General features: G+C 41.9%; 3 protein-coding genes and 1 long non-coding RNA gene across 4 annotated transcripts; 1 reads left to right on the top strand and 3 right to left on the bottom strand.

Moving 5' to 3' along the window:
• Positions 1 to 3,520: 3,520 nt before the first annotated feature.
• On the top strand, positions 3,521 to 4,165 carry LOC137038030 (uncharacterized). Its single transcript, XR_010897353.1, has 3 exons — positions 3,521 to 3,600; positions 3,673 to 3,734; positions 3,812 to 4,165. It is a non-coding gene; the product is annotated as an uncharacterized lncRNA (long non-coding RNA).
• Positions 4,166 to 8,178: 4,013 nt separating this feature from the next.
• On the bottom strand, positions 8,179 to 10,243 carry LOC137038029 (zona pellucida sperm-binding protein 3-like). Its single transcript, XM_067412466.1, has 8 exons — positions 9,662 to 10,243; positions 9,352 to 9,470; positions 9,172 to 9,275; positions 8,917 to 9,094; positions 8,666 to 8,783; positions 8,500 to 8,582; positions 8,336 to 8,427; positions 8,179 to 8,264 (listed from the first exon to the last, which is right to left on the bottom strand). Exons 1-8 carry the CDS (start codon positions 10,196 to 10,198, stop codon positions 8,194 to 8,196), a joined length of 1,302 nt encoding a protein of 433 aa, XP_067268567.1. The 5' UTR covers positions 10,199 to 10,243; the 3' UTR covers positions 8,179 to 8,193.
• Positions 10,244 to 14,098: 3,855 nt separating this feature from the next.
• LOC137038028 (zona pellucida sperm-binding protein 3-like) lies at positions 14,099 to 16,163 on the bottom strand. The gene is made up of 8 exons (XM_067412465.1): positions 15,582 to 16,163; positions 15,272 to 15,390; positions 15,092 to 15,195; positions 14,837 to 15,014; positions 14,586 to 14,703; positions 14,420 to 14,502; positions 14,256 to 14,347; positions 14,099 to 14,184 (listed from the first exon to the last, which is right to left on the bottom strand). Exons 1-8 carry the CDS (start codon positions 16,116 to 16,118, stop codon positions 14,114 to 14,116), a joined length of 1,302 nt encoding a protein of 433 aa, XP_067268566.1. The 5' UTR covers positions 16,119 to 16,163; the 3' UTR covers positions 14,099 to 14,113.
• Positions 16,164 to 20,033: 3,870 nt separating this feature from the next.
• LOC137038452 (zona pellucida sperm-binding protein 3-like) lies at positions 20,034 to 22,083 on the bottom strand. The gene is made up of 8 exons (XM_067413026.1): positions 21,502 to 22,083; positions 21,192 to 21,310; positions 21,012 to 21,115; positions 20,757 to 20,934; positions 20,506 to 20,623; positions 20,340 to 20,422; positions 20,176 to 20,267; positions 20,034 to 20,104 (listed from the first exon to the last, which is right to left on the bottom strand). The coding sequence occupies exons 1-8, from the start codon at positions 22,036 to 22,038 to the stop codon at positions 20,034 to 20,036; spliced, it is 1,302 nt and encodes a 433-aa protein (XP_067269127.1). The 5' UTR covers positions 22,039 to 22,083.
• Between the last annotated feature and the right edge of the window lie 1,758 nt (positions 22,084 to 23,841).

Genomic DNA, 23,841 nt, shown 5'->3' with positions numbered 1-23,841 from the left:
TGACAGTACAGTATCCCCATCACTATACTGGGGTGTTAAGACCCACACAGACCACAGGGTGAGCACCCCCTGCTGGCCTCACTAACACCTCTACCAGCAACTGCCTGGTTTTCCCAGTTGGTCTCCCATCCAGGTACTGACCAGGCTCAGCCCTGCTTAGCTTCAGTGGGAAACCAGTCTTGGGCAACAGGTTGATATGGCTGCTGGCATTCAGTATGGAGGAATGGTCTCTGATCTCGTCAGGTGTTCTTCAAACTCATCAGGCATTATAGAAGGAGAATAAAAGCTGTTATCTTCGGAAAAGGAGGTTTCAAAAGTATTTCATAGAAGGGTACCAACAATTGTGGCCAAAGTGTTTTGGAGAAAAGCGTTAATTTCACAATGTGATGTACCCCCATTTTCAATTATTTTGCTTCAATGAAAGGTTAGATTTTTGTGATTTTTTTAAATAAAAGATCAAAAGGACAAACAATGCAGATTTATTTTTTACAGCCATATTTGATCATATTTACCAGGGGTACCAACAATTTTGACCACCACTGTGTGTATATATATATATATATATATATATATATATATATATATATATATATATATATATATATATATATATATATATATATATATATATATATATATATAATATCAAAAGAGCTTCCCAAAGCTTCGAAGCATAATGAATCAGTGTATCGATTCACGTTTCAGATCACGTGTCAAACCGCCAAACTGCTGAAATCACGTGACTTTGGCGATCTGAATCATGAATCGATACACTGATTCATAACGATTTGAAGCTTCGGGAAGCTGTTTTGAAATCGGCCCATCACTACAGAAATCGTTATTTAGGGGGTTTTTTTGCGCACAAAAACTAGTCTCGCCGCTTCATAAATGATTGTAGATCCGCTGTAGTGAGATGGGCTTTGTAACGACATTTTTAGTGCCTTTATGAGTCTTGAGAGAGGAAATGACATTGGTGTCAATGAAAGCCTTTCTGAGCCATCGGATTTCAACAAAAATATCTTCATTTGTGTCTGAAGATGAACGAAGGTCTTACGGATGTCGGACGACATGTATGGAGGACCAAACCTGCATAAATTAAAAATAAATAAATTCATGAATGAATAAGTCAATAAATGTATAAATATGCAAATATGTAAATTAATAAGCAGATACATAGGTGAATAAATGTTATATGTTATCATAGCTATCAAAATCCAGTGTTTTGTATTTTGCGTACGTGAGTTTTTGTTGTAGATGTCTATAAAAAATAAAAATAAAAAAAAATTGTGTACTGTGCTAATTAATTGAGATTTCTTACAGGTCTTACAGGTTGTTGGCCTTGTCTGTTTCGTTGCTTCTATTGCTCTCCCCTTTTTTTTAAGTCGCTTTGGATAAAAGCGTCTGCTAAATGATTAAATATAAATGTAAACGTTAATGTTAAATGCATCTGTCACGTAACACTAAAAAAAACTAAGGTGAGAACTCTGTTGCAGAGAAATGTGAATTTATTAAACATAAAATAAACAACACAAAACAAAACCCACGAGGGGGCTAAACAACTGGTTCCAAAAACATAAACTCAAAACACACCAACACAGGGAAACAGGATATGTAGACATAACAAGGATTCCACAAAGACTGACAAACACAAGGAGCTTATAAAGGGAAGAAATTAAGAGGGAACAGGTGGGAGAAATGAAACACTAATCAGATAACAAGGGGGGAGGGATCAGACAATGACAGAAGCACAAAGACCATACTGACAAAACCCACATGTGCACACAAGACAGGACAGGCATGTGACACTAAGAGTTGATTTCCCAAAACATCCTCTAATAACAATTCCATTTTTGAAAAAACCTCTTCAGTTCACATTACATCCAGGCTAGAACCAGCCTAGTTTTGGTGGGGAGCCAAGCTTTGGCCATGGAACGCTACAGTAGAACAGATGTGTTCTGGCTTGATAAAATGGTCCATATGGATAGGCAGCAAATTCTGAGGGGCTCAAAATGCCCCTCAGAATGAGCTACCACCTGAATTGCATTACAGTGTACTCAAACTATAGCAACTCTCTCCCAAATATTCTGCTAGTGTGAAAACACCCTACTGGCCTCACTAAATAATCTTTCAATAACAATTGAGTTTTTTCCAAAAAGGTCTCACTTTCATGTAACTGCAATACAGGCCTGTGAGTAAACAACTAAGAGTTAACTACCCAAAGCATCCTCTAATAACAATTGAGTTTTTTTGAAAAAAGACTCAGGTTCACATTACATCCAGGCTAGAACCAGCTTAGTTTTGGTGGGGAGCCAGGATTTGGCAATGGGACGCTACAGTAAAATAGATGTGTTCTGGCTTGATAAAATACCCAGTCAGCAAATTTCCTTTGGCCCAGATCTGGCCCAGATAAACAGCTTAGATGTGGCCCAGATAAGATTGTGTTTGCCGGCCCAGATCTGGCCCACTTCTTCTTTACCACAGCACAGCCAAAGCAGTGCCATAACTCCACCAAACGTGAGCCAAACTATACAATTGTATGTGGCCCTTATATGGAATTTTAGTATGGCTGAGTTTTGTTAAAATGTAATGGCCCTTATGTGGCCCACATGCAACTTTGAGCATTATGTAAAAGTCTTATTAACTCCATGATAAATAAGACACTCAACAAAAAAATAAATTCAATAATTTACTTTTGACAAATATTTACAGTTAATCAGAAACCATGTATATTAATGTAAATAACATTCAAAGTGTGACACCAAATTTCAAGTGTGTATTATGCTAAACTAGCAATGAGAGTTGAAGTAGAAGGGAGGGGGAATCACAGTAACTTGCTAAAGATAACAAACAACAACTTCACAAGAGAAAAAAAGTCTCTAATTGTAAAGAACCGCTCTGAGACAGAATGTAGGAGATCCAAATGCAGTATTTATTAACAGGGTAATCCACTATCGTAGTCAAAAGCAGGCAAAAGGTCATACACAAGCAAACAGTCCAAAAAGGCAAACAATACAGGAGAGACAGGCAAACGGGTAATCCAGGAAACAGGCAAGAAATCCAACAAGCCAAGAGACATGAAACTGGGGAAAATGATCAGAAACGCAGTGCACACAAAACAAGACTTCACAGTAAATAACAGAGATAACCAGGCGGAAAACAGAATAATAAGACACAGGTGTAAACAGTGAGTGCTAATGAGTCCGGGCAAAGGATAATGGGTAATGTAGTTTATGATAGAGCGACAGTCCGGATTGGTGTGCCCTCTGGTGGTGAGGATGGGCACTCACACTGGTGAATTGTGACACTAAACAGTGTTGGAAGTGTTGCTGGGACTCAACCGACTGCACCTGCAATAAAAAGTTACATTTAAATAATTGTAGTGGGGTGGGAAACCCCCTATATCTCCCCCTGGTGGAGAATTTGAATTAGCTGCCCAGTAGATGCGGCTGTGTAAGGTAATCGGCTGGTGACTAATTATTATGATTGCACTCTAAATAAAAACGCAGCATTCCAAATGGCTGGCTAGGTGTTACTCTTTGCATCCCGTTCCTGTTGGAGTCGTGTGGTTCGGGGCATTGATTTTGTTTATTGTTTGATCAGGTATGTTAAGGAGTGTAACGTGGAATATGATTTTATAATATGAGTGTATAACTTAAAACCTGTGTCCTGCAGTCACTACACGATTTGAGTGCCGCAAGAACCTGTACGGTCATGATAGAATCATTGTGAACGCAGTGAGTATGATCTCTGTTCTGGTGGACTGTTCATGTTTATTAAAAAGACCCATACATTTCACTGTGTGTGCGTGCAGGTCGGAGGGACGCGCAGAACAGGCTTGCTTGCAGCTTTGAGCGGTGTAAGCTTCTCTTTAATGACAGGACGCACTGCCCCGGATCACGCTGCTGTTTTGTTTCTCTTGTTGAATGTTCTATTTTTATTGATTTTTTTTTTTTTTTGTTGTGGTATTTGCTTTTATTAACCATTGTTACAATTGGAGTGATTAGACTGGTTCTTCTTTGTACAATGTGTATTTTGTAGACGAAGTGCTTCCCATTGGGGAAGTTTACTAAAGAACAAGTAACTGTTGCTTCATAAAGTATTTTTTATTTTATTTTTTGTTTGGTATTTGTAATTAATGCAAGCGCTTGGGTCTCTTGTGGGCAATGGTATAAAAGAAAAAGATACTTTGCCCACCTCTCTTGTTGGGGTGTAGTGTTTAACACTTGAGTGTGAGTTTCTCATTCCCTTTCTAGTGTGCAACATCAGTGTGTGTGGTTGTAGTGAGTGATTACTTTTTGAGGTGGAGCAAGATACTTTTTCCTTGTTATTGTCTTTTGACACCCAGCGCTACCTGTAGTGTTAAATAACGTTTCTTTCTTTCTTTTTGTCTTTTCTTTTGGTACCTTTTCCTTGTCTGTGTTGGTATGTAAATGTATTGAAGGTACTTATTGCTGACCGGTCAATCTGATAAGTGATATTTTAATGAAATAAAATTGTTTAAATTGGCAGAACTGTCTCAGTCCTCTCTGGAAACAACGAACCTGGGTTTCAGCTTTCTCTGAGTACTAGTACATCCTAGGGTGAAAGCCCCTAGGTGGCGTAGTTGGTTACAAACTTATTTTTGCTTATCTCATCTTGTTTTAGCCTGGCCATCTCGCCACATAATGTTCACAGCAATACAACTTGGAAGCTAGGTCTGCATAATTATGATTTGAAATAAATCTTAAACTAAAGGGATAGTTCAACCAAATATATAATTCTGTCATAATTGTCACTTTTTTTTAATCATTGTAATTTATCATTAGCCAGGTTAAGATTTGAATTTATTAATTTATTTTTTGCGCTAAAAAAAACCTAACTAACTTTGTTCCGGCCACAACAAAACTTAACCCGGGTGCACACTGTCAGATTTATTATAGTCCTTCACGATTGTTCCATGTCAGGCTGAACAAACATAATCTGTAAGCCATGTCACACTGTAAAATCAAAACGGTCATAAATGTCAGACTGTACGATAGTTGAGGCGCGTTAAAAAAGGACACATACAGGAAAACTAGTCCAGAGTTTTAAATCATCAATCCATGACTCGTTTGGTGACTGTGTGCTGCATTACACATGGGATTGAAATAGTAAATACACTCAACTGAGGCTAATTCGACACCCTCCTCAAACAAATGCATAATGCTGCACAAAATAACCTTAAAAAGACTTTGAAATGCCAAAACCTCACTTACCTGAAGATATGCGTGACCGAAAACTCATGAGAGCAGATGAGAAAATGGTGCCGTATCAGTCAGATTAATTCCACAAATGAGATGCAACCACCTGAGGTGTGAAACATCGGATGTTAGCTGCACTTGATTTCAGGTGTCCTGTGTTTTTCCATATATAATCCAAAGGTTTACCACAAGTCAGCCTTTCTCACTTTGTGCCATAGCTCAAACACATATGGCCCTTATGTGTACATTGTTATCTGGGCCATATACCTCAAAATGAGTTGTGAACCAAGAGAACATTTACCACCGATTTTAAAGTTATGGAAAAACAAATATGGTCAAATTCTGGCCCACATCTGTTCAGCCATGCCATATCTGGGCCATATGTGCCATATAAAACCCACATGTGGCCCAAACATGCTTGCTATCTGGGTTGTATTCAATGAGCCCAAAATGACTCATGTCACACCTCTATTCATCTCTCTGCATTGGCTACCACTTGCTGCCCGGATCAAATTCAAAGCTCTGACTCTTGCTTATGGATCTCCCACAAGCTCAGCACCTGCATACTTCGACTCACTCCTACAAGTCTACACCCCCAGCAGAAGCCTTCGCTCCGCTAATGAGCGAAGGCTTGTGGTACCATCACAGAGAGGCATGAAATCCCTCTCCAGAACTTTTTCTTTCATTGTTCCTGGTTGGTGGAACGATCTTCCGTCCTCCATACGCACGACAGAATCACTAGCTTCATTCAAAAGACAGGTAAAATCTAATCTCTTCCATGAGCACTTAATCTTACAAATAAAAAAATTAAAAAAAACCTCTTCCTCCTCTATTTCTCTTTTCTTCTTCCCTTTTCTGTTTTTTGCTACTCTGAGCAGTATACAAATCTTGGTATTTGGGGCACTTTTTGTGTTTCTTTGCCTCTTGATGGATCGCTTCTTGTACTCCTGAGCTGTAAGTCGCTTTGGATAAAAGCGTCTGCTAAATGCATAAATGTAAATGTAAATATGTGCATTTCGGGTTTGGTGGGTGTTTCTTGACAAAGTTTCAGCGCCGACCACTCGCCTGGCATGCATAATACAGCCTGTTTAGCACTTTTTTGAGCGATCCGTGTGAACGGGGATCAGTTTAACAAATATGCTGCGTTCCACTCCACTTTAAGACACGCACTTGTAAACTTCCATAAGCACTTCCCCTCCACCCCACCACCATTTTGAAGTGCAACCCACTTTGTGAGGTGGACAAGGGAAGTTTATATGGAGAGACCCTTGCTCCCTTGGTTTTTAACCGAGGGAGCGAGTCTACTTCATATGTACACTTCGGGCAGCTTCATATACCACAATGCAATGTGATTGTGACATCACCGCATATCACGTTTAATTTAACCCACCACAAACAACTGTGATATTTTGAATATTTTTAAAAACATTTAAAACAACCCAAACACACCTATATACATATATAATGCTGCTTTAAACAATTTCGTGAAGGAATAAATAAATCAATCAATCAACTCCATAGTGGATTCCAAGTGATCAAGGGTTTTGGGCATTCCAGTTCAGTCCATTGCTAATATTCCGCCAGTAGTGGACACTCATGCAACGTAAGCAAAGATGTACATCCGAGTGATCAAGACGAAGGGAAGTTAGCGAGTGAAGGGCATAATACAAACTAACTGGAACGCAGCAATAGACAGTTTTAAAGTGTAAAGTAGAGACGAGCTGACTGTTGACATCTTGCCAGCTTGACACTCCCGGATAACAGAAAACGGGGGGACGTGGGCTGGGCTGAGCTGAGGTGACGTCTAACAGACAGCAGACAAACGAAAACCAAACCGTCCCTCAAAGTGGCCAAGGCCTTAATTATGCAGAACTTAAGGCTTTATATAATGTAAACAAATGAGTTATACAACAAACCACCCCCATCACAGTTGTCATGAAGGGGAAAAATTGCTATGTAGACCAAAACCACAAATTTTACCAGGCTGTAAACATGTTTTTTTCTGCTGTAAAGTTGGATATTTTAACATGGAGCCCAATGAGATTCTGCTCCCTTCTGGAGCCTGTCCCTAGCAGCCAGTTGATGAATTGCAGTCCCGTACTGGCGTCAAGAGAAACTGGGGAGGTTGCCGCTCGGTTTAAAATTGTCACGTACCCTAAGGGTCATATGCATATACACACACTATAGGTGTGTTCATCTACAAGATGGCTGATTGCAACCGATCAGCAAGGAGCTAAAAACGGAAACATGAAGTCAGACACTTTCTGCTTCCTATAGTGATGCTTGCACAATGTTTGAATACTTTATCACAGATGGAGTGAAATAAATGCAACAGTTGTCAAATACACAGATGTTTCAGAGACATGACTTATGCAAATCTTTATGTACTGCTTACAGCCTCTGTTTGTACAATGAAATTCAACACAAGACTATATTAAGGAAGCTGGTTCTTTCTTTAATCAGTAGCCACCCACGTGTAAACGTAGCCCGAGTCGCTTATAGCACTTTGATGGCATAGGCGCAATCTCCATTCAGACAATTTCTAACCGGAGTGCACCGTGTGTTGCTGCATGAGGCAAACAAGCATTTTGAGGAGAATTAATTTAGGGAGCACAATGCAACCATGTCTGCAGTGCTTCATGGGACAAAACGGTACCTGTAGAGCTCTCTTGCAATGATTTGCTTGCCAGATTCTTGAGCATCATGGGTAGTGTTTTTCATAAGGAAGTCTGCTGTTAAACACTAAAAATATTGTAAAATGATTGTTTCAAATACCAGTTAACCATGGAGCAGTATTTAAATGGGTCAGAGTCTAAAATTCCCAACTTCTGGAAGCCTATGGTTTTATGCATTATGGGACTTGCAAAGGTACAGAAGGACTGTCAGGGTCACCAGTGGCAGAATGTGCAAAAGCAGTTAAACCAGACATGAAGGAAAATGACAAGTCAGATACAAGCAAGAATTGATGTCAGTTTTATTGAGGAACTTTCTTTTGCCCTTGAACCACCACAGGACCAATTGTGGCCTTGCCTTCCCACTGAACACCTAGAGAGAAGAAACAAGTTAGAGCAATAAAAACATCATAAGCAACCTTAGAAATAGCAAGATATACTAACCTCCATAGGGAGCAGCAGCAATTCCACCATCAGGACCACATGTTGAGTCACAGCAACCACAAACTTGGTCATTTCCATCAGCAGCAAACCACCTGCAACAGGACAAAGACACCACCTTCAACATGAGCAAAGTCACCTTTAAAATAAGATAAAGTGCAACGTACCCATTGGTGAAAGAACAGGATTTGTGCTGAGCGTCACTGGGTGCAGAAGCAATAGTTGCCTTCACAACACACGTTATGTAGATCTGCAAGGGATGACAGACAAGTCAGAAAACCAAAGCAGATGGGAAGAGAAGTTGAATTTACTCATGATATGCGTAGTACATACAGAAGGACTGGAGCTCTCCTGGAACATGAATGCCTCCAGCTGGATCTGGACCTTGTCAGCCTGGGACCGAGGCATGAAGCGGGAGCTGGAAGCTGTAGCCTTGGCATCCACAAAGCACCTGATGAGGTCAGCACAAAGAGAAACCCATGAATCAATTCAGAGTCACAGATAATTTCTAGTTGGTTGACATTAGTGACAGTTTAAAAAGAGCAACTAAAACGGTCCTATAGCGCCAAGGGCCATAACCTTACCCATGATTCTCAATGAAGGAATATCTCGGAAGGGAGTTCACATCAGGCACTTGAGTGGCCACACAGCTGTCCACAAACACACGCAGAGGCACATGATTGTACTGCTTCACAGATGCCTCAATGTTAATAACGCCACCCAGGAAATAAAGGTATGAAGGCCTCTGATTGGACCAATCATCTACAGATAAGAAAAGGGAACATTTTAGGCACAAATCACAAGGATAAAGAATTATTTTATTAAAAACCTGTACCAACCCATCATGAGCTTCAGGGAGAACACCAAGGCTTCTTCACCAATCTCCGTTGAGGCATAAGGGACCCATGTTGGCCTCAAGGCATTACTGCTTACATTTTGAAGCCTGTGGTTCATGAAGGGACCCATTAAATGGTCTCCCAGTTGCACGAGAGGCAGTGAAAGGCACAGAGGTCACTTACCTTTGATAGTGGCACTGAACACCAACAACTGCACCCTCAGTCCGGGTAATCGCAGTACTTGCAAGAGCCTCAGGGGTGTAGGTAAGAGAAAAGGTGTAGACAAGCTCATCCTCAGTCATCTGGAAGAGATTGAAGTAGTTAAAACAAAAGGGTTCCTCACAAAGATGATTGGGTGAACCATTAACCTTTAAGAAAGGTTTGTACCAGATGCCCTGGCATTACAAAGACAACAGCCATGTGAACCGACACTCTTTGAGGATTTTGGAGATCCTCAACTAGAACAAACTGATTACGATTTAGGAGTTCTTACCATCTGCACGCTGTTGCAGTCCTGTAACTCATACTCAAAGATGAGCACCTTAGACTGAGAGTCCTGACCAACAACAGGACATCCACCTAAAGACAGACCAGTTGGCTGGATCAAATGACCATTGCTAAACAAGTCCTGCTGGACCTCTACAAGGACCCGGTTCTCTCCACATTGAACCGCTACGCTGCTGGGAGTCACGGGTTGCCTCAACTGGAAGTTCACCGCCAACTCACTCTGCACCTCGGGAACGACAGGATACTTCCAATCCAAAGGCTTCACTGGACCCTGCAACAGCTGCTTCTCCTGAAGGCCAAAAGGGTCCTGTGCAAGGCCTCTGGAGGCAGAACCCAAAGGACTCTGAGCAACTTTCAAAGGGTTCCAGAGCCCTGGAGGAGAAAGGGCAGGACCTCTGGAAGCTGGATCTGATTTTGGCCCCATGCTTCTTGGACTTTGACTGTAGCTCAAACTTCCCCATGCATCAGGCAGATCAAATGCAACAATCACAGCCACCACTAAGACACCTTTTAGAACCTCCATCCCAGCAAACTTGAACACAAATGCCACAACACACACCGGTGCTTGGCTTTGCCATTTTGTACATCTTTGAATGAAGGTGTCACCTCCCCTTTTAGTTTAATTGATTACCTTTGATTCTGCTCTGGACCTGTAGAGTTTATGCATCTCTGGGATCCACAGCCCTGCACAAGTGAAACTCTGCACTTTTGTATGGCTGCGTTTACACTGGCACAAAAAAAAAACAAAAAAAAAAAATTCTGATCCCCCCCACACACACACACTTCTAACCCAGATCAAATTTTGTTGCACGCATTTAAACACAAAAATCACATTTTTGCATCCATCCTGAGCCAATCCCGAATGTGGTTTTAAATCAGATACATATCTGATATCCGGACATCTGACCAACGTCTAAATACGAATATCCGATTTGAATATCCATTGGAATTCCAAGCCACCACAAGGCCAGAGTAACACATTTGGCGCCAAAGATATCTTTTTATGTCGTACTATGAAGCAGATGTGCTCGGCCCAGCAATGAGATACTCAAGTGATACTCGAAGTTTACTCAAAGATGCCTGATTAATTTAAATACATTTATTGTTATATTACAAATTACTATCTATAACCTAAATGTCTATGTCCTGGGATAACAGGACATTTGGTCACCCTACTGTTATTATCCAGTCTATCTGTTCTGTCAGATTGAGCTGCAAACATCAATGACAGATTTGAACTTATCCAAGCTTGAAACTAATCTTGGTCAACCGACGTGAATTATAAAATCATTTTAGTACGCCATTCAAATCATGAGGGTCAACCATGTTGCATTGTAAAGCGATCACCAACAGAACCATTTTGGATGGAGATTAATGCAAACACAGATATCAGTTAAAGAGTAAAGTGAATGTAAACCGGTGGGACAAAAAAAAAAAAAGAAACAAAGTACATGGTCAAAAGATCAGTGTAAATGCAGCCATTTGTCTCTCTTCAACTAAAAACATATGAATCGGGTTAATTTACACAACGCCATTTTGTGTGCTTGAAAACACAAATTTTACCATCGTCCGTGTAAACAACAAAAACGTGAAATTTTGAAAACTGATGTCATATGCCTAGGTTCATCTTTGATTACTCCTTCAGGGTCGGTCAGAAATCTTGGAGTAATCTTTGATGACCAGCTGTCCTTCAAAGACCACATCTCGGTCATGCAGGTTTGCATTACACAACATCAGGAAAATCAAACTGTTCCTTACAGAGCATGCAACACAGCTTCTTGTCCTAGCCCTGGTAATTTCTAGACTTGACTATTGCAATGCGCTTCTGGCTGGACTTCCATCTTGTGCAATCAAACTGCTGCAAATGATCCAAAACGCTGCGGCACATCTTGTATTCAATGAGCCCAAAATGGCTCATGTCACACCTCTATTCATCTCTCTGCATTGGCTACCACTTGCTGCCCGGATCAAATTCAAAGCTCTGACTCTTGCTTATGGATCTCCCACAAGCTCAGCACCTGCATACTTCGACTCACTCCTGCAAGTCTACACCCCCAGCAGAAGCCTTCGCTCCGCTAATGAGCGAAGGCTTGTGGTACCATCACAGAGAGGCATGAAATCCCTCTCCAGAACTTTTTCTTTCATTGTTCCTGGTTGGTGGAACGATCTTCCGTCCTCCATACGCACGACAGAATCACTAGCTTCATTCAAAAGACAGGTAAAATCTAATCTCTTCCATGAGCACTTAATCTTACATATATATAAAAATAAAAAAAACTCTTCCTCCTCTATTTCTCTTTTCTTCTTCCCTTTTCTGTTTTTTGCTACTCTGAGCAGTATACAAATCTTGGTATTTGGGGCACTTTTTGTGTTTCTTTGCCTCTTCTTGATGGATCGCTTCTTGTACTCCTGAGCTGTAAGTCGCTTTGGATAAAAGCGTCTGCTAAATGCATAAATGTAAATGTAAATATGTGCATTTCGGGTTTGGTGGGTGTTTCTTGACAAAGTTTCAGCGCCGACCACTCGCCTGGCATGCATAATACAGCCTGTTTAGCACTTTTTTGAGCGATCCGTGTGAACGGGGATCAGTTTAACAAATATGCTGCGTTCCACTCCACTTTAAGACACGCACTTGCAAACTTCCATAAGCACTTCCCCTCCACCCCACCACCATTTTGAAGTGCAACCCACTTTGTGAGGTGGACAAGGGAAGTTTATATGGAGAGACCCTTGCTCCCTTGGTTTTGAACCGAGGGAGCGAGTCTACTTCATATGTACACTTCGGGCAGCTTCATATACCACAATGCAATGTGATTGTGACATCACCGCATATCACGTTTAATTTAACCCACCACAAACAACTCTGTGATATTTTTAATATTTTTAAAAACATTTAAAACAACCCAAACACACCTATATACATATATAATGCTGCTTTAAACAATTTCGTGAAGGAATAAATAAATCAATCAATCAACTCCATAGTGGATTCCAAGTGATCAAGGGCTTTGGGCATTCCAGTTCAGTCCATTGCTAATATTCCGCCAGTAGTGGACACTCATGCAACGTAAGCAAAGATGTACATCCGAGTGATCAAGACGAAGGGAAGTTAGCGAGTGAAGGGCATAATACAAACTAACTGGAACGCAGCAATAGACAGTTTTAAAGTGTAAAGTAGAGACGAGCTGACTGTTGACATCTTGCCAGCTTGACACTCCCGGATAACAGAAAACGGGGGGACGTGGGCTGGGCTGAGCTGACGTGACGTCTAACAGACAGCAGACAAACGAAAACCAAACCGTCCCTCAAAGTGGCCAAGGCCTTAATTATGCAGAACTTAAGGCTTTATATAATGTAAACAAATGAGTTATACAAAAATCCACCCCCATCACAGTTGTCATGAAGGGGAAAAATTGCTATGTAGACCAAAACCACAAATTTTACCAGGCTGTAAACATGTTTTTTTCTGCTGTAAAGTTGGATATTTTAACATGGAGCCCAATGAGATTCTGCTCCCTTCTGGAGCCTGTCCCTAGCAGCCAGTTGATGAATTGCAGTCCCGTACTGGCGTCAAGAGAAACTGGGGAGGTTGCCGCTTGGTTTAAAATTGTCACGTACCCTAAGGGTCATATGCATATACACACACTATAGGTGTGTTCAACTACAAGATGGCTGAATGCAACCGATCAGCAAGGAGCTAAAAACGGAAACATGAAGTCAGACACTTTCTGCTTCCTATAGTGATGCTTGCACAATGTTTGAATACTTTATCACAGATGGAGTGAAATAAATGCAACAGTTGTCAAATACACAGATGTTTCAGAGACATGACTTATGCAAATCTTTATGTACTGCTTACAGCCTCTGTTTGTACAATGAAATTCAACACAAGACTATATTAAGGAAGCTGGTTCTTTCTTTAATCAGTAGCCACCCACGTGTAAACGTAGCCCGAGTCGCTTATAGCACTTTGATGGCATAGGCGCAATCTCCATTCAGACAATTTCTAACCGGAGTGCACCGTGTGTTGCTGCATGAGGCAAACAAGCATTTTGAGGAGAATTAATTTAGGGAGCACAATGCAACCATGTCTGCAGTGCTTCATGGGACAAAACGGTACCTGTAGAGCTCTCTTGCAATGATTTGCTTGCCAGATTCTTGAGCATCATGGGTAGTGTTTTTCATAAGGAAGTCTGCTGTTAAACACTAAAAATATTGTAAAATGATTGTTTCAAATACCAGTTAACCATGGAGCAGTATTTAAATGGGTCAGAGTCTAAAATTCCCAACTTCTGGAAGCCTATGGTTTTATGCATTATGGGACTTGCAAAGGTACAGAAGGACTGTCAGGGTCACCAGTGGCAGAATGTGCAAAAGCAGTTAAACCAGACATGAAGGAAAATGACAAGTCAGATACAAGCAAGAATTGATGTCAGTTTTATTGAGGAACTTTCTTTTGCCCTTGAACCACCACAGGACCAATTGTGGCCTTGCCTTCCCACTGAACACCTAGAGAGAAGAAACAAGTTAGAGCAATAAAAACATCATAAGCAACCTTAGAAATAGCAAGATATACTAACCTCCATAGGGAGCAGCAGCAATTCCACCATCAGGACCACATGTTGAGTCACAGCAACCACAAACTTGGTCATTTCCATCAGCAGCAAACCACCTGCAACAGGACAAAGACACCACCTTCAACATGAGCAAAGTCACCTTTAAAATAAGATAAAGTGCAACGTACCCATTGGTGAAAGAACAGGATTTGTGCTGAGCGTCACTGGGTGCAGAAGCAATAGTTGCCTTCACAACACACGTTATGTAGATCTGCAAGGGATGACAGACAAGTCAGAAAACCAAAGCAGATGGGAAGAGAAGTTGAATTTACTCATGATATGCGTAGTACATACAGAAGGACTGGAGCTCTCCTGGAACATGAATGCCTCCAGCTGGATCTGGACCTTGTCAGCCTGGGACCGAGGCATGAAGCGGGAGCTGGAAGCTGTAGCCTTGGCATCCACAAAGCACCTGATGAGGTCAGCACAAAGAGAAACCCATGAATCAATTCAGAGTCACAGATAATTTCTAGTTGGTTGACATTAGTGACAGTTTAAAAAGAGCAACTAAAACGGTCCTATAGCGCCAAGGGCCATAACCTTACCCATGATTCTCAATGAAGGAATATCTCGGAAGGGAGTTCACATCAGGCACTTGAGTGGCCACACAGCTGTCCACAAACACACGCAGAGGCACATGATTGTACTGCTTCACAGATGCCTCAATGTTAATAACGCCACCCAGGAAATAAAGGTATGAAGGCCTCTGATTGGACCAATCATCTACAGATAAGAAAAGGGAACATTTTAGGCACAAATCACAAGGATAAAGAATTATTTTATTAAAAACCTGTACCAACCCATCATGAGCTTCAGGGAGAACACCAAGGCTTCTTCACCAATCTCCGTTGAGGCATAAGGGACCCATGTTGGCCTCAAGGCATTACTGCTTACATTTTGAAGCCTGTGGTTCATGAAGGGACCCAATAAATGGTCTCCCAGTTGCACGAGAGGCAGTGAAAGGCACAGAGGTCACTTACCTTTGATAGTGGCACTGAACACCAACAACTGCACCCTCAGTCCGGGTAATCGCAGTACTTGCAAGAGCCTCAGGGGTGTAGGTAAGAGAAAAGGTGTAGACAAGCTCATCCTCAGTCATCTGGAAGAGATTGAAGTAGTTAAAACAAAAGGGTTCCTCACAAAGATGATTGGGTGAACCATTAACCTTTAAGAAAGGTTTGTACCAGATGCCCTGGCATTACAAAGACAACAGCCATGTGAACCGACACTCTTTGAGGATTTTGGAGATCCTCAACTAGAACAAACTGATTACGATTTAGGAGTTCTTACCATCTGCACGCTGTTGCAGTCCTGTAACTCATACTCAAAGATGAGCACCTTAGACTGAGAGTCCTGACCAACAACAGGACATCCACCTAAAGACAGACCAGTTGGCTGGATCAAATGACCATTGCTAAACAAGTCCTGCTGGACCTCTACAAGGACCCGGTTCTCTCCACATTGAACCGCTACGCTGCTGGGAGTCACGGGTTGCCTCAACTGGAAGTTCACCGCCAACTCACTCTGCACCTCGGGAACGACAGGATACTTCCAATCCAAAGGCTTCACTGGACCCTGCAACAGCTGCTTCTCCTGAAGGCCAAAAGGGTCCTGTGCAAGGCCTCTGGAGGCAGAACCCAAAGGACTCTGAGCAACTTTCAAAGGGTTCCAGAGCCCTGGAGGAGAAAGGGCAGGACCTCTGGAAGCTGGATCTGATTTTGGCCCCATGCTTCTTGGACTTTGACTGTAGCTCAAACTTCCCCATGCATCAGGCAGATCAAATGCAACAATCACAGCCACCACTAAGACACCTTTTAGAACCTCCATCCCAGCAAACTTGAACACAAATGCCACAACACACACCGGTGCTTGGCTTTGCCATTTTGTACATCTTTGAATGAAGGTGTCACCTCCCCTTTTAGTTTAATTGATTACCTTTGATTCTGCTCTGGACCTGTAGAGTTTATGCATCTCTGGGATCCACAGCCCTGCACAAGTGAAACTCTGCACTTTTGTATGGCTGCGTTTACACTGGCACAAAAAAAAAACAACAAAAAAAAATTCTGATCCCCCCCACACACACACACTTCTAACCCAGATCAAATTTTGTTGCACGCATTTAAACACAAAAATCACATTTTTGCATCCATCCTGAGCCAATCCCGAATGTGGTTTTAAATCAGATACATATCTGATATCCGGACATCTGACCAACGTCTAAATACGAATATCCGATTTGAATATCCATTGGAATTCCAAGCCACCACAAGGCCAGAGTAACACATTTGGCGCCAAAGATATCTTTTTATGTCGTACTATGAAGCAGATGTGCTCGGCCCAGCAATGAGATACTCAAGTGATACTCGAAGTTTACTCAAAGATGCCTGATTAATTTAAATACATTTATTGTTATATTACAAATTACTATCTATAACCTAAATGTCTATGTCCTGGGATAACAGGACATTTGGTCACCCTACTGTTATTATCCAGTCTATCTGTTCTGTCAGATTGAGCTGCAAACATCAATGACAGATTTGAACTTATCCAAGCTTGAAACTAATCTTGGTCAACCGACGTGAATTATAAAATCATTTTAGTACGCCATTCAAATCATGAGGGTCAACCATGTTGCATTGTAAAGCGATCACCAACAGAACCATTTTGGATGGAGATTAATGCAAACACAGATATCAGTTAAAGAGTAAAGTGAATGTAAACCGGTGGGACAAAAAAAAAAAAAGAAACAAAGTACATGGTCAAAAGATCAGTGTAAATGCAGCCATTTGTCTCTCTTCAACTAAAAACATATGAATCGGGTTAATTTACACAACGCCATTTTGTGTGCTTGAAAACACAAATTTTACCATCGTCCGTGTAAACAACAAAAACGTGAAATTTTGAAAACTGATGTCATATGCCTAGGTTCATCTTTGATTACTCCTTCAGGGTCGGTCAGAAATCTTGGAGTAATCTTTGATGACCAGCTGTCCTTCAAAGACCACATCTCGGTCATGCAGGTTTGCATTACACAACATCAGGAAAATCAAACTGTTCCTTACAGAGCATGCAACACAGCTTCTTGTCCTAGTCCTGGTAATTTCTAGACTTGACTATTGCAATGCGCTTCTGGCTGGACTTCCATCTTGTGCAATCAAACTGCTGCAAATGATCCAAAACGCTGCGGCACATCTTGTATTCAATGAGCCCAAAATGGCTCATGTCACACCTCTATTCATCTCTCTGCATTGGCTACCACTTGCTGCCCGGATCAAATTCAAAGCTCTGACTCTTGCTTATGGATCTCCCACAAGCTCAGCACCTGCATACTTCGACTCACTCCTGCAAGTCTACACCCCCAGCAGAAGCCTTCGCTCCGCTAATGAGCGAAGGCTTGTGGTACCATCACAGAGAGGCATGAAATCCCTCTCCAGAACTTTTTCTTTCATTGTTCCTGGTTGGTGGAACGATCTTCCGTCCTCCATACGCACGACAGAATCACTAGCTTCATTCAAAAGACAGGTAAAATCTAATCTCTTCCATGAGCACTTAAACTTACATATATATAAAAATAAAAAAAACTCTTCCTCCTCTATTTCTCTTTTCTTCTTCCCTTTTCTGTTTTTTGCTACTCTGAGCAGTATACAAATCTTGGTATTTGGGGCACTTTTTGTGTTTCTTTGCCTCTTCTTGATGGATCGCTTCTTGTACTCCTGAGCTGTAAGTCGCTTTGGATAAAAGCGTCTGCTAAATGCATAAATGTAAATGTAAATATGTGCATTTCGGGTTTGGTGGGTGTTTCTTGACAAAGTTTCAGCGCCGACCACTCGCCTGGCATGCATAATACAGCCTGTTTAGCACTTTTTTGAGCAATCCGTGTGAACGGGGATCAGTTTAACAAATATGCTGCGTTCCACTCCACTTTAAGACACGCACTTGCAAACTTCCATAAGCACTTCCCCTCCACCCCACCACCATTTTGAAGTGCAACCCACTTTGTGAGGTGGACAAGGGAAGTTTATATGGAGAGACCCTTGCTCCCTTGGTTTTTAACCGAGGGAGCGAGTCTACTTCATATGTACACTTCGGGCAGCTTCATATACCACAATGCAATGTGATTGTGACATCACCGCATATCACGTTTAATTTAACCCACCACAAACAACTCTGTAATTTTTTTAATATTTTTAAAAACATTTAAAACAACCCAAACACACCTATATACATATATAATGCTGCTTTAAACAATTTCGTGAAGGAATAAATAAATCAATCAATCAACTCCATAGTGGATTCCAAGTGATCAAGGGCTTTGGGCATTCCAGTTCAGTCCATTGCTAATATTCCGCCAGTAGTGGACACTCATGCAACGTAAGCAAAGATGTACATCCGAGTGATCAAGACGAAGGGAAGTTAGCGAGTGAAGGGCATAATACAAACTAACTGGAACGCAGCAATAGACAGTTTTAAAGTGTAAAGTAGAGACGAGCTGACTGTTGACATCTTGCCAGCTTGACACTCCCGGATAACAGAAAACGGGGGGACGTGGGCTGGGCTGAGCTGAGGTGACGTCTAACAGACAGCAGACAAACGAAAACCAAACCGTCCCTCAAAGTGGCCAAGGCCTTAATTATGCAGAACTTAAGGCTTTATATAATGTAAACAAATGAGTTATACAAAAATCCACCCCCATCACAGTTGTCATGAAGGGGAAAAATTGCTATGTAGACCAAAACCACAAATTTTACCAGGCTGTAAACATGTTTTTTTCTGCTGTAAAGTTGGATATTTTAACATGGAGCCCAATGAGATTCTGCTCCCTTCTGGAGCCTGTCCCTAGCAGCCAGTTGATGAATTGCAGTCCCGTACTGGCGTCAAGAGAAACTGGGGAGGTTGCCGCTCGGTTTAAAATTGTCACGTACCCTAAGGGTCATATGCATATACACACACTATAGGTGTGTTCAACTACAAGATGGCTGATTGCAACCGATCAGCAAGGAGCTAAAAACGGAAACATGAAGTCAGACACTTTCTGCTTCCTATAGTGATGCTTGCACAATGTTTGAATACTTTATCACAGATGGAGTGAAATAAATGCAACAGTTGTCAAATACACAGATGTTTCAGAGACATGACTTATGCAAATCTTTATGTACTGCTTACAGCCTCTGTTTGTACAATGAAATTCAACACAAGACTATATTAAGGAAGCTGGTTCTTTCTTTAATCAGTAGCCACCCACGTGTAAACGTAGCCCGAGTCGCTTATAGCACTTTGATGGCATAGGCGCAATCTCCATTCAGACAATTTCTAACCGGAGTGCACCGTGTGTTGCTGCATGAGGCAAACAAGCATTTTGAGGAGAATTAATTTAGGGAGCACAATGCAACCATGTCTGCAGTGCTTCATGGGACAAAACGTTACCTGTAGAGCTCTCTTGCAATGATTTGCTTGCCAGATTCTTGAGCATCATGGGTAGTGTTTTTCATAAGGAAGTCTGCTGTTAAACACTAAAAATATTGTAAAATGATTGTTTCAAATACCAGTTAACCATGGAGCAGTATTTAAATGGGTCAGAGTCTAAAATTCCCAACTTCTGGAAGCCTATGGTTTTATGCATTATGGGACTTGCAAAGGTACAGAAGGACTGTCAGGGTCACCAGTGGCAGAATGTGCAAAAGCAGTTAAACCAGACATGAAGGAAAATGACAAGTCAGATACAAGCAAGAATTGATGTCAGTTTTATTGAGGAACTTTCTTTTGCCCTTGAACCACCACAGGACCAATTGTGGCCTTGCCTTCCCACTGAACACCTAGAGAGAAGAAACAAGTTAGAGCAATAAAAACATCATAAGCAACCTTAGAAATAGCAAGATATACTAACCTCCATAGGGAGCAGCAGCAATTCCACCATCAGGACCACATGTTGAGTCACAGCAACCACAAACTTGGTCATTTCCATCAGCAGCAAACCACCTGCAACAGGACAAAGACACCACCTTCAACATGAGCAAAGTCACCTTTAAAATAAGATAAAGTGCAACGTACCCATTGGTGAAAGAACAGGATTTGTGCTGAGCGTCACTGGGTGCAGAAGCAATAGTTGCCTTCACAACACACGTTATGTAGATCTGCAAGGGATGACAGACAAGTCAGAAAACCAAAGCAGATGGGAAGAGAAGTTGAATTTACTCATGATATGCGTAGTACATACAGAAGGACTGGAGCTCTCCTGGAACATGAATGCCTCCAGCTGGATCTGGACCTTGTCAGCCTGGGACCGAGGCATGAAGCGGGAGCTGGAAGCTGTAGCCTTGGCATCCACAAAGCACCTGATGAGGTCAGCACAAAGAGAAACCCATGAATCAATTCAGAGTCACAGATAATTTCTAGTTGGTTGACATTAGTGACAGTTTAAAAAGAGCAACTAAAACGGTCCTATAGCGCCAAGGGCCATAACCTTACCCATGATTCTCAATGAAGGAATATCTCGGAAGGGAGTTCACATCAGGCACTTGAGTGGCCACACAGCTGTCCACAAACACACGCAGAGGCACATGATTGTACTGCTTCACAGATGCCTCAATGTTAATAACGCCACCCAGGAAATAAAGGTATGAAGGCCTCTGATTGGACCAATCATCTACAGATAAGAAAAGGGAACATTTTAGGCACAAATCACAAGGATAAAGAATTATTTTATTAAAAACCTGTACCAACCCATCATGAGCTTCAGGGAGAACACCAAGGCTTCTTCACCAATCTCCGTTGAGGCATAAGGGACCCATGTTGGCCTCAAGGCATTACTGCTTACATTTTGAAGCCTGTGGTTCATGAAGGGACCCAATAAATGGTCTCCCAGTTGCACGAGAGGCAGTGAAAGGCACAGAGGTCACTTACCTTTGATAGTGGCACTGAACACCAACAACTGCACCCTCAGTCCGGGTAATCGCAGTACTTGCAAGAGCCTCAGGGGTGTAGGTAAGAGAAAAGGTGTAGACAAGCTCATCCTCAGTCATCTGGAAGAGATTGAAGTAGTTAAAACAAAAGGGTTCCTCACAAAGATGATTGGGTGAACCATTAACCTTTAAGAAAGGTTTGTACCAGATGCCCTGGCATTACAAAGACAACAGCCATGTGAACCGACACTCTTTGAGGATTTTGGAGATCCTCAACTAGAACAAACTGATTACGATTTAGGAGTTCTTACCATCTGCACGCTGTTGCAGTCCTGTAACTCATACTCAAAGATGAGCACCTTAGACTGAGAGTCCTGACCAACAACAGGACATCCACCTAAAGACAGACCAGTTGGCTGGATCAAATGACCATTGCTAAACAAGTCCTGCTGGACCTCTACAAGGACCCGGTTCTCTCCACATTGAACCGCTACGCTGCTGGGAGTCACGGGTTGCCTCAACTGGAAGTTCACCGCCAACTCACTCTGCACCTCGGGAACGACAGGATACTTCCAATCCAAAGGCTTCACTGGACCCTGCAACAGCTGCTTCTCCTGAAGGCCAAAAGGGTCCTGTGCAAGGCCTCTGGAGGCAGAACCCAAAGGACTCTGAGCAACTTTCAAAGGGTTCCAGAGCCCTGGAGGAGAAAGGGCAGGACCTCTGGAAGCTGGATCTGATTTTGGCCCCATGCTTCTTGGACTTTGACTGTAGCTCAAACTTCCCCATGCATCAGGCAGATCAAATGCAACAATCACAGCCACCACTAAGACACCTTTTAGAACCTCCATCCCAGCAAACTTGAACACAAATGCCACAACACACACCGGTGCTTGGCTTTGCCATTTTGTACATCTTTGAATGAAGGTGTCACCTCCCCTTTTAGTTTAATTGATTACCTTTGATTCTGCTCTGGACCTGTAGAGTTTATGCATCTCTGGGATCCACAGCCCTGCACAAGTGAAACTCTGCACTTTTGTATGGCTGCGTTTACACTGGCACAAAAAAAAAAATTTCTGATCCCCCCCCCACACACACACTTCTAACCCAGATCAAATTTTGTTGCACGCATTTAAACACAAAAATCACATTTTTGCATCCATCCTGAGCCAATCCCGAATGTGGTTTTAAATCAGATACATATCTGATATCCGGACATCTGACCAACGTCTAAATACGAATATCCGATTTGAATATCCATTGGAATTCCAAGCCACCACAAGGCCAGAGTAACACATTTGGCGCCAAAGATATCTTTTTATGTCGTACTATGAAGCAGATGTGCTCGGCCCAGCAATGAGATACTCAAGTGATACTCGAAGTTTACTCAAAGATGCCTGATTAATTTAAATACATTTAAAGTATGCACCCCCAGGATAGATATAAAATTGTTATATTACAGCTTACTATCTATACCCTAAATGTCTATGTCCTGGGATAACAGGACATTTGATCACCCTACTGTTATTATCCAGTCTATAGTCCATATGGAGAGGCAGCAAATTCTGAGGGGCTCAAAATGCCCCTCAGAATGAGCTACCACCTGTATTGCATTACAGTGTACTCAAACTATAGCAACTCTCTCCCACATATTATGCTAGTGTGAAAACACCCTACTGGCCTCACTAAATAATCTTTCAAAAACAATTTAGTTGTTTCCAAAAAGGTCTCACTTTCATGTAACTGCAATACAGGCCTGTGAGTAAACAACAAATAGTTGACTACTAAAGCATCCTCCGATAACAATTGAGTGTTTGGCAAAACACTCTCCAGTTCACATTACATCAGGGCTAGAACCTGACATGTTTTGTGGGAAGCCAGGGTTTGGCCATGGGACGCTACAGTAGAACAGATGTGTTCTGGCTTGATAAAATGGTTCATATGGAGAGGCAGGGAGAGGCAGCAACTTCTGAGGGGTTTAAAATGCCCATCAGAATGAGCTACCACCCGTATTGCATTACAGTGTACTCAAACTATAGCAAATCTCTCCCACATATTCTGCTAGTGTGAAAACACCCTAATGGCCTCACTAAATAATCTTTCAATAACAACTGAGTTTTTTCCAAAAAGGTCTCACTTTCATGTAACTGCAATACAGCCCTGTGAGTAAACACCTAAGACTTGCCTACATAAAGCAACCTCTAATAACAATTGAGTGTTTGAAAAAAACACTATCCAATTCACATTACATCAGGGATAGAACCCGCAAAGTTTTGGTTGGGAGTCAGGCGTCAGGCACGGGACGCTACAGTAGAACAGATGTGTCCTTGCTTGATAAAATGGTCCATATGGAGAGGCAGCAAATTCTGAGGGGCTTATAATGCCCCTCAGAATGAGCTACCACCCGTATTGCATTACAGTGTACTCAAACTATAGCAACTCTCTCCCACATATTCTGCTAGTGTGAAAACACCTTACTGGCCTCACTAAATAATCTTTCAATAACAATTGAGTTTTTTCCAAAAAGGTCTCACTTTCATGTAACTGCAATACAGGCCTGTGAGTAAACAACTAAGACTGGCCTACCTAAAGCATCCTCTAATAACAATTGAGTTTTTGAAAAAACACTCTCCAGTTCACATAACATCAGGGCT

Source organism: Pseudorasbora parva, chromosome 13 (assembly GCF_024679245.1).
Source record: "Pseudorasbora parva isolate DD20220531a chromosome 13, ASM2467924v1, whole genome shotgun sequence".
NCBI classification, from domain to species: domain Eukaryota; kingdom Metazoa; phylum Chordata; class Actinopteri; order Cypriniformes; family Gobionidae; genus Pseudorasbora; species Pseudorasbora parva.
Note: the sequence above shows the minus strand (reverse complement) of the source record. Positions and strands in the feature narration are given on the sequence as shown.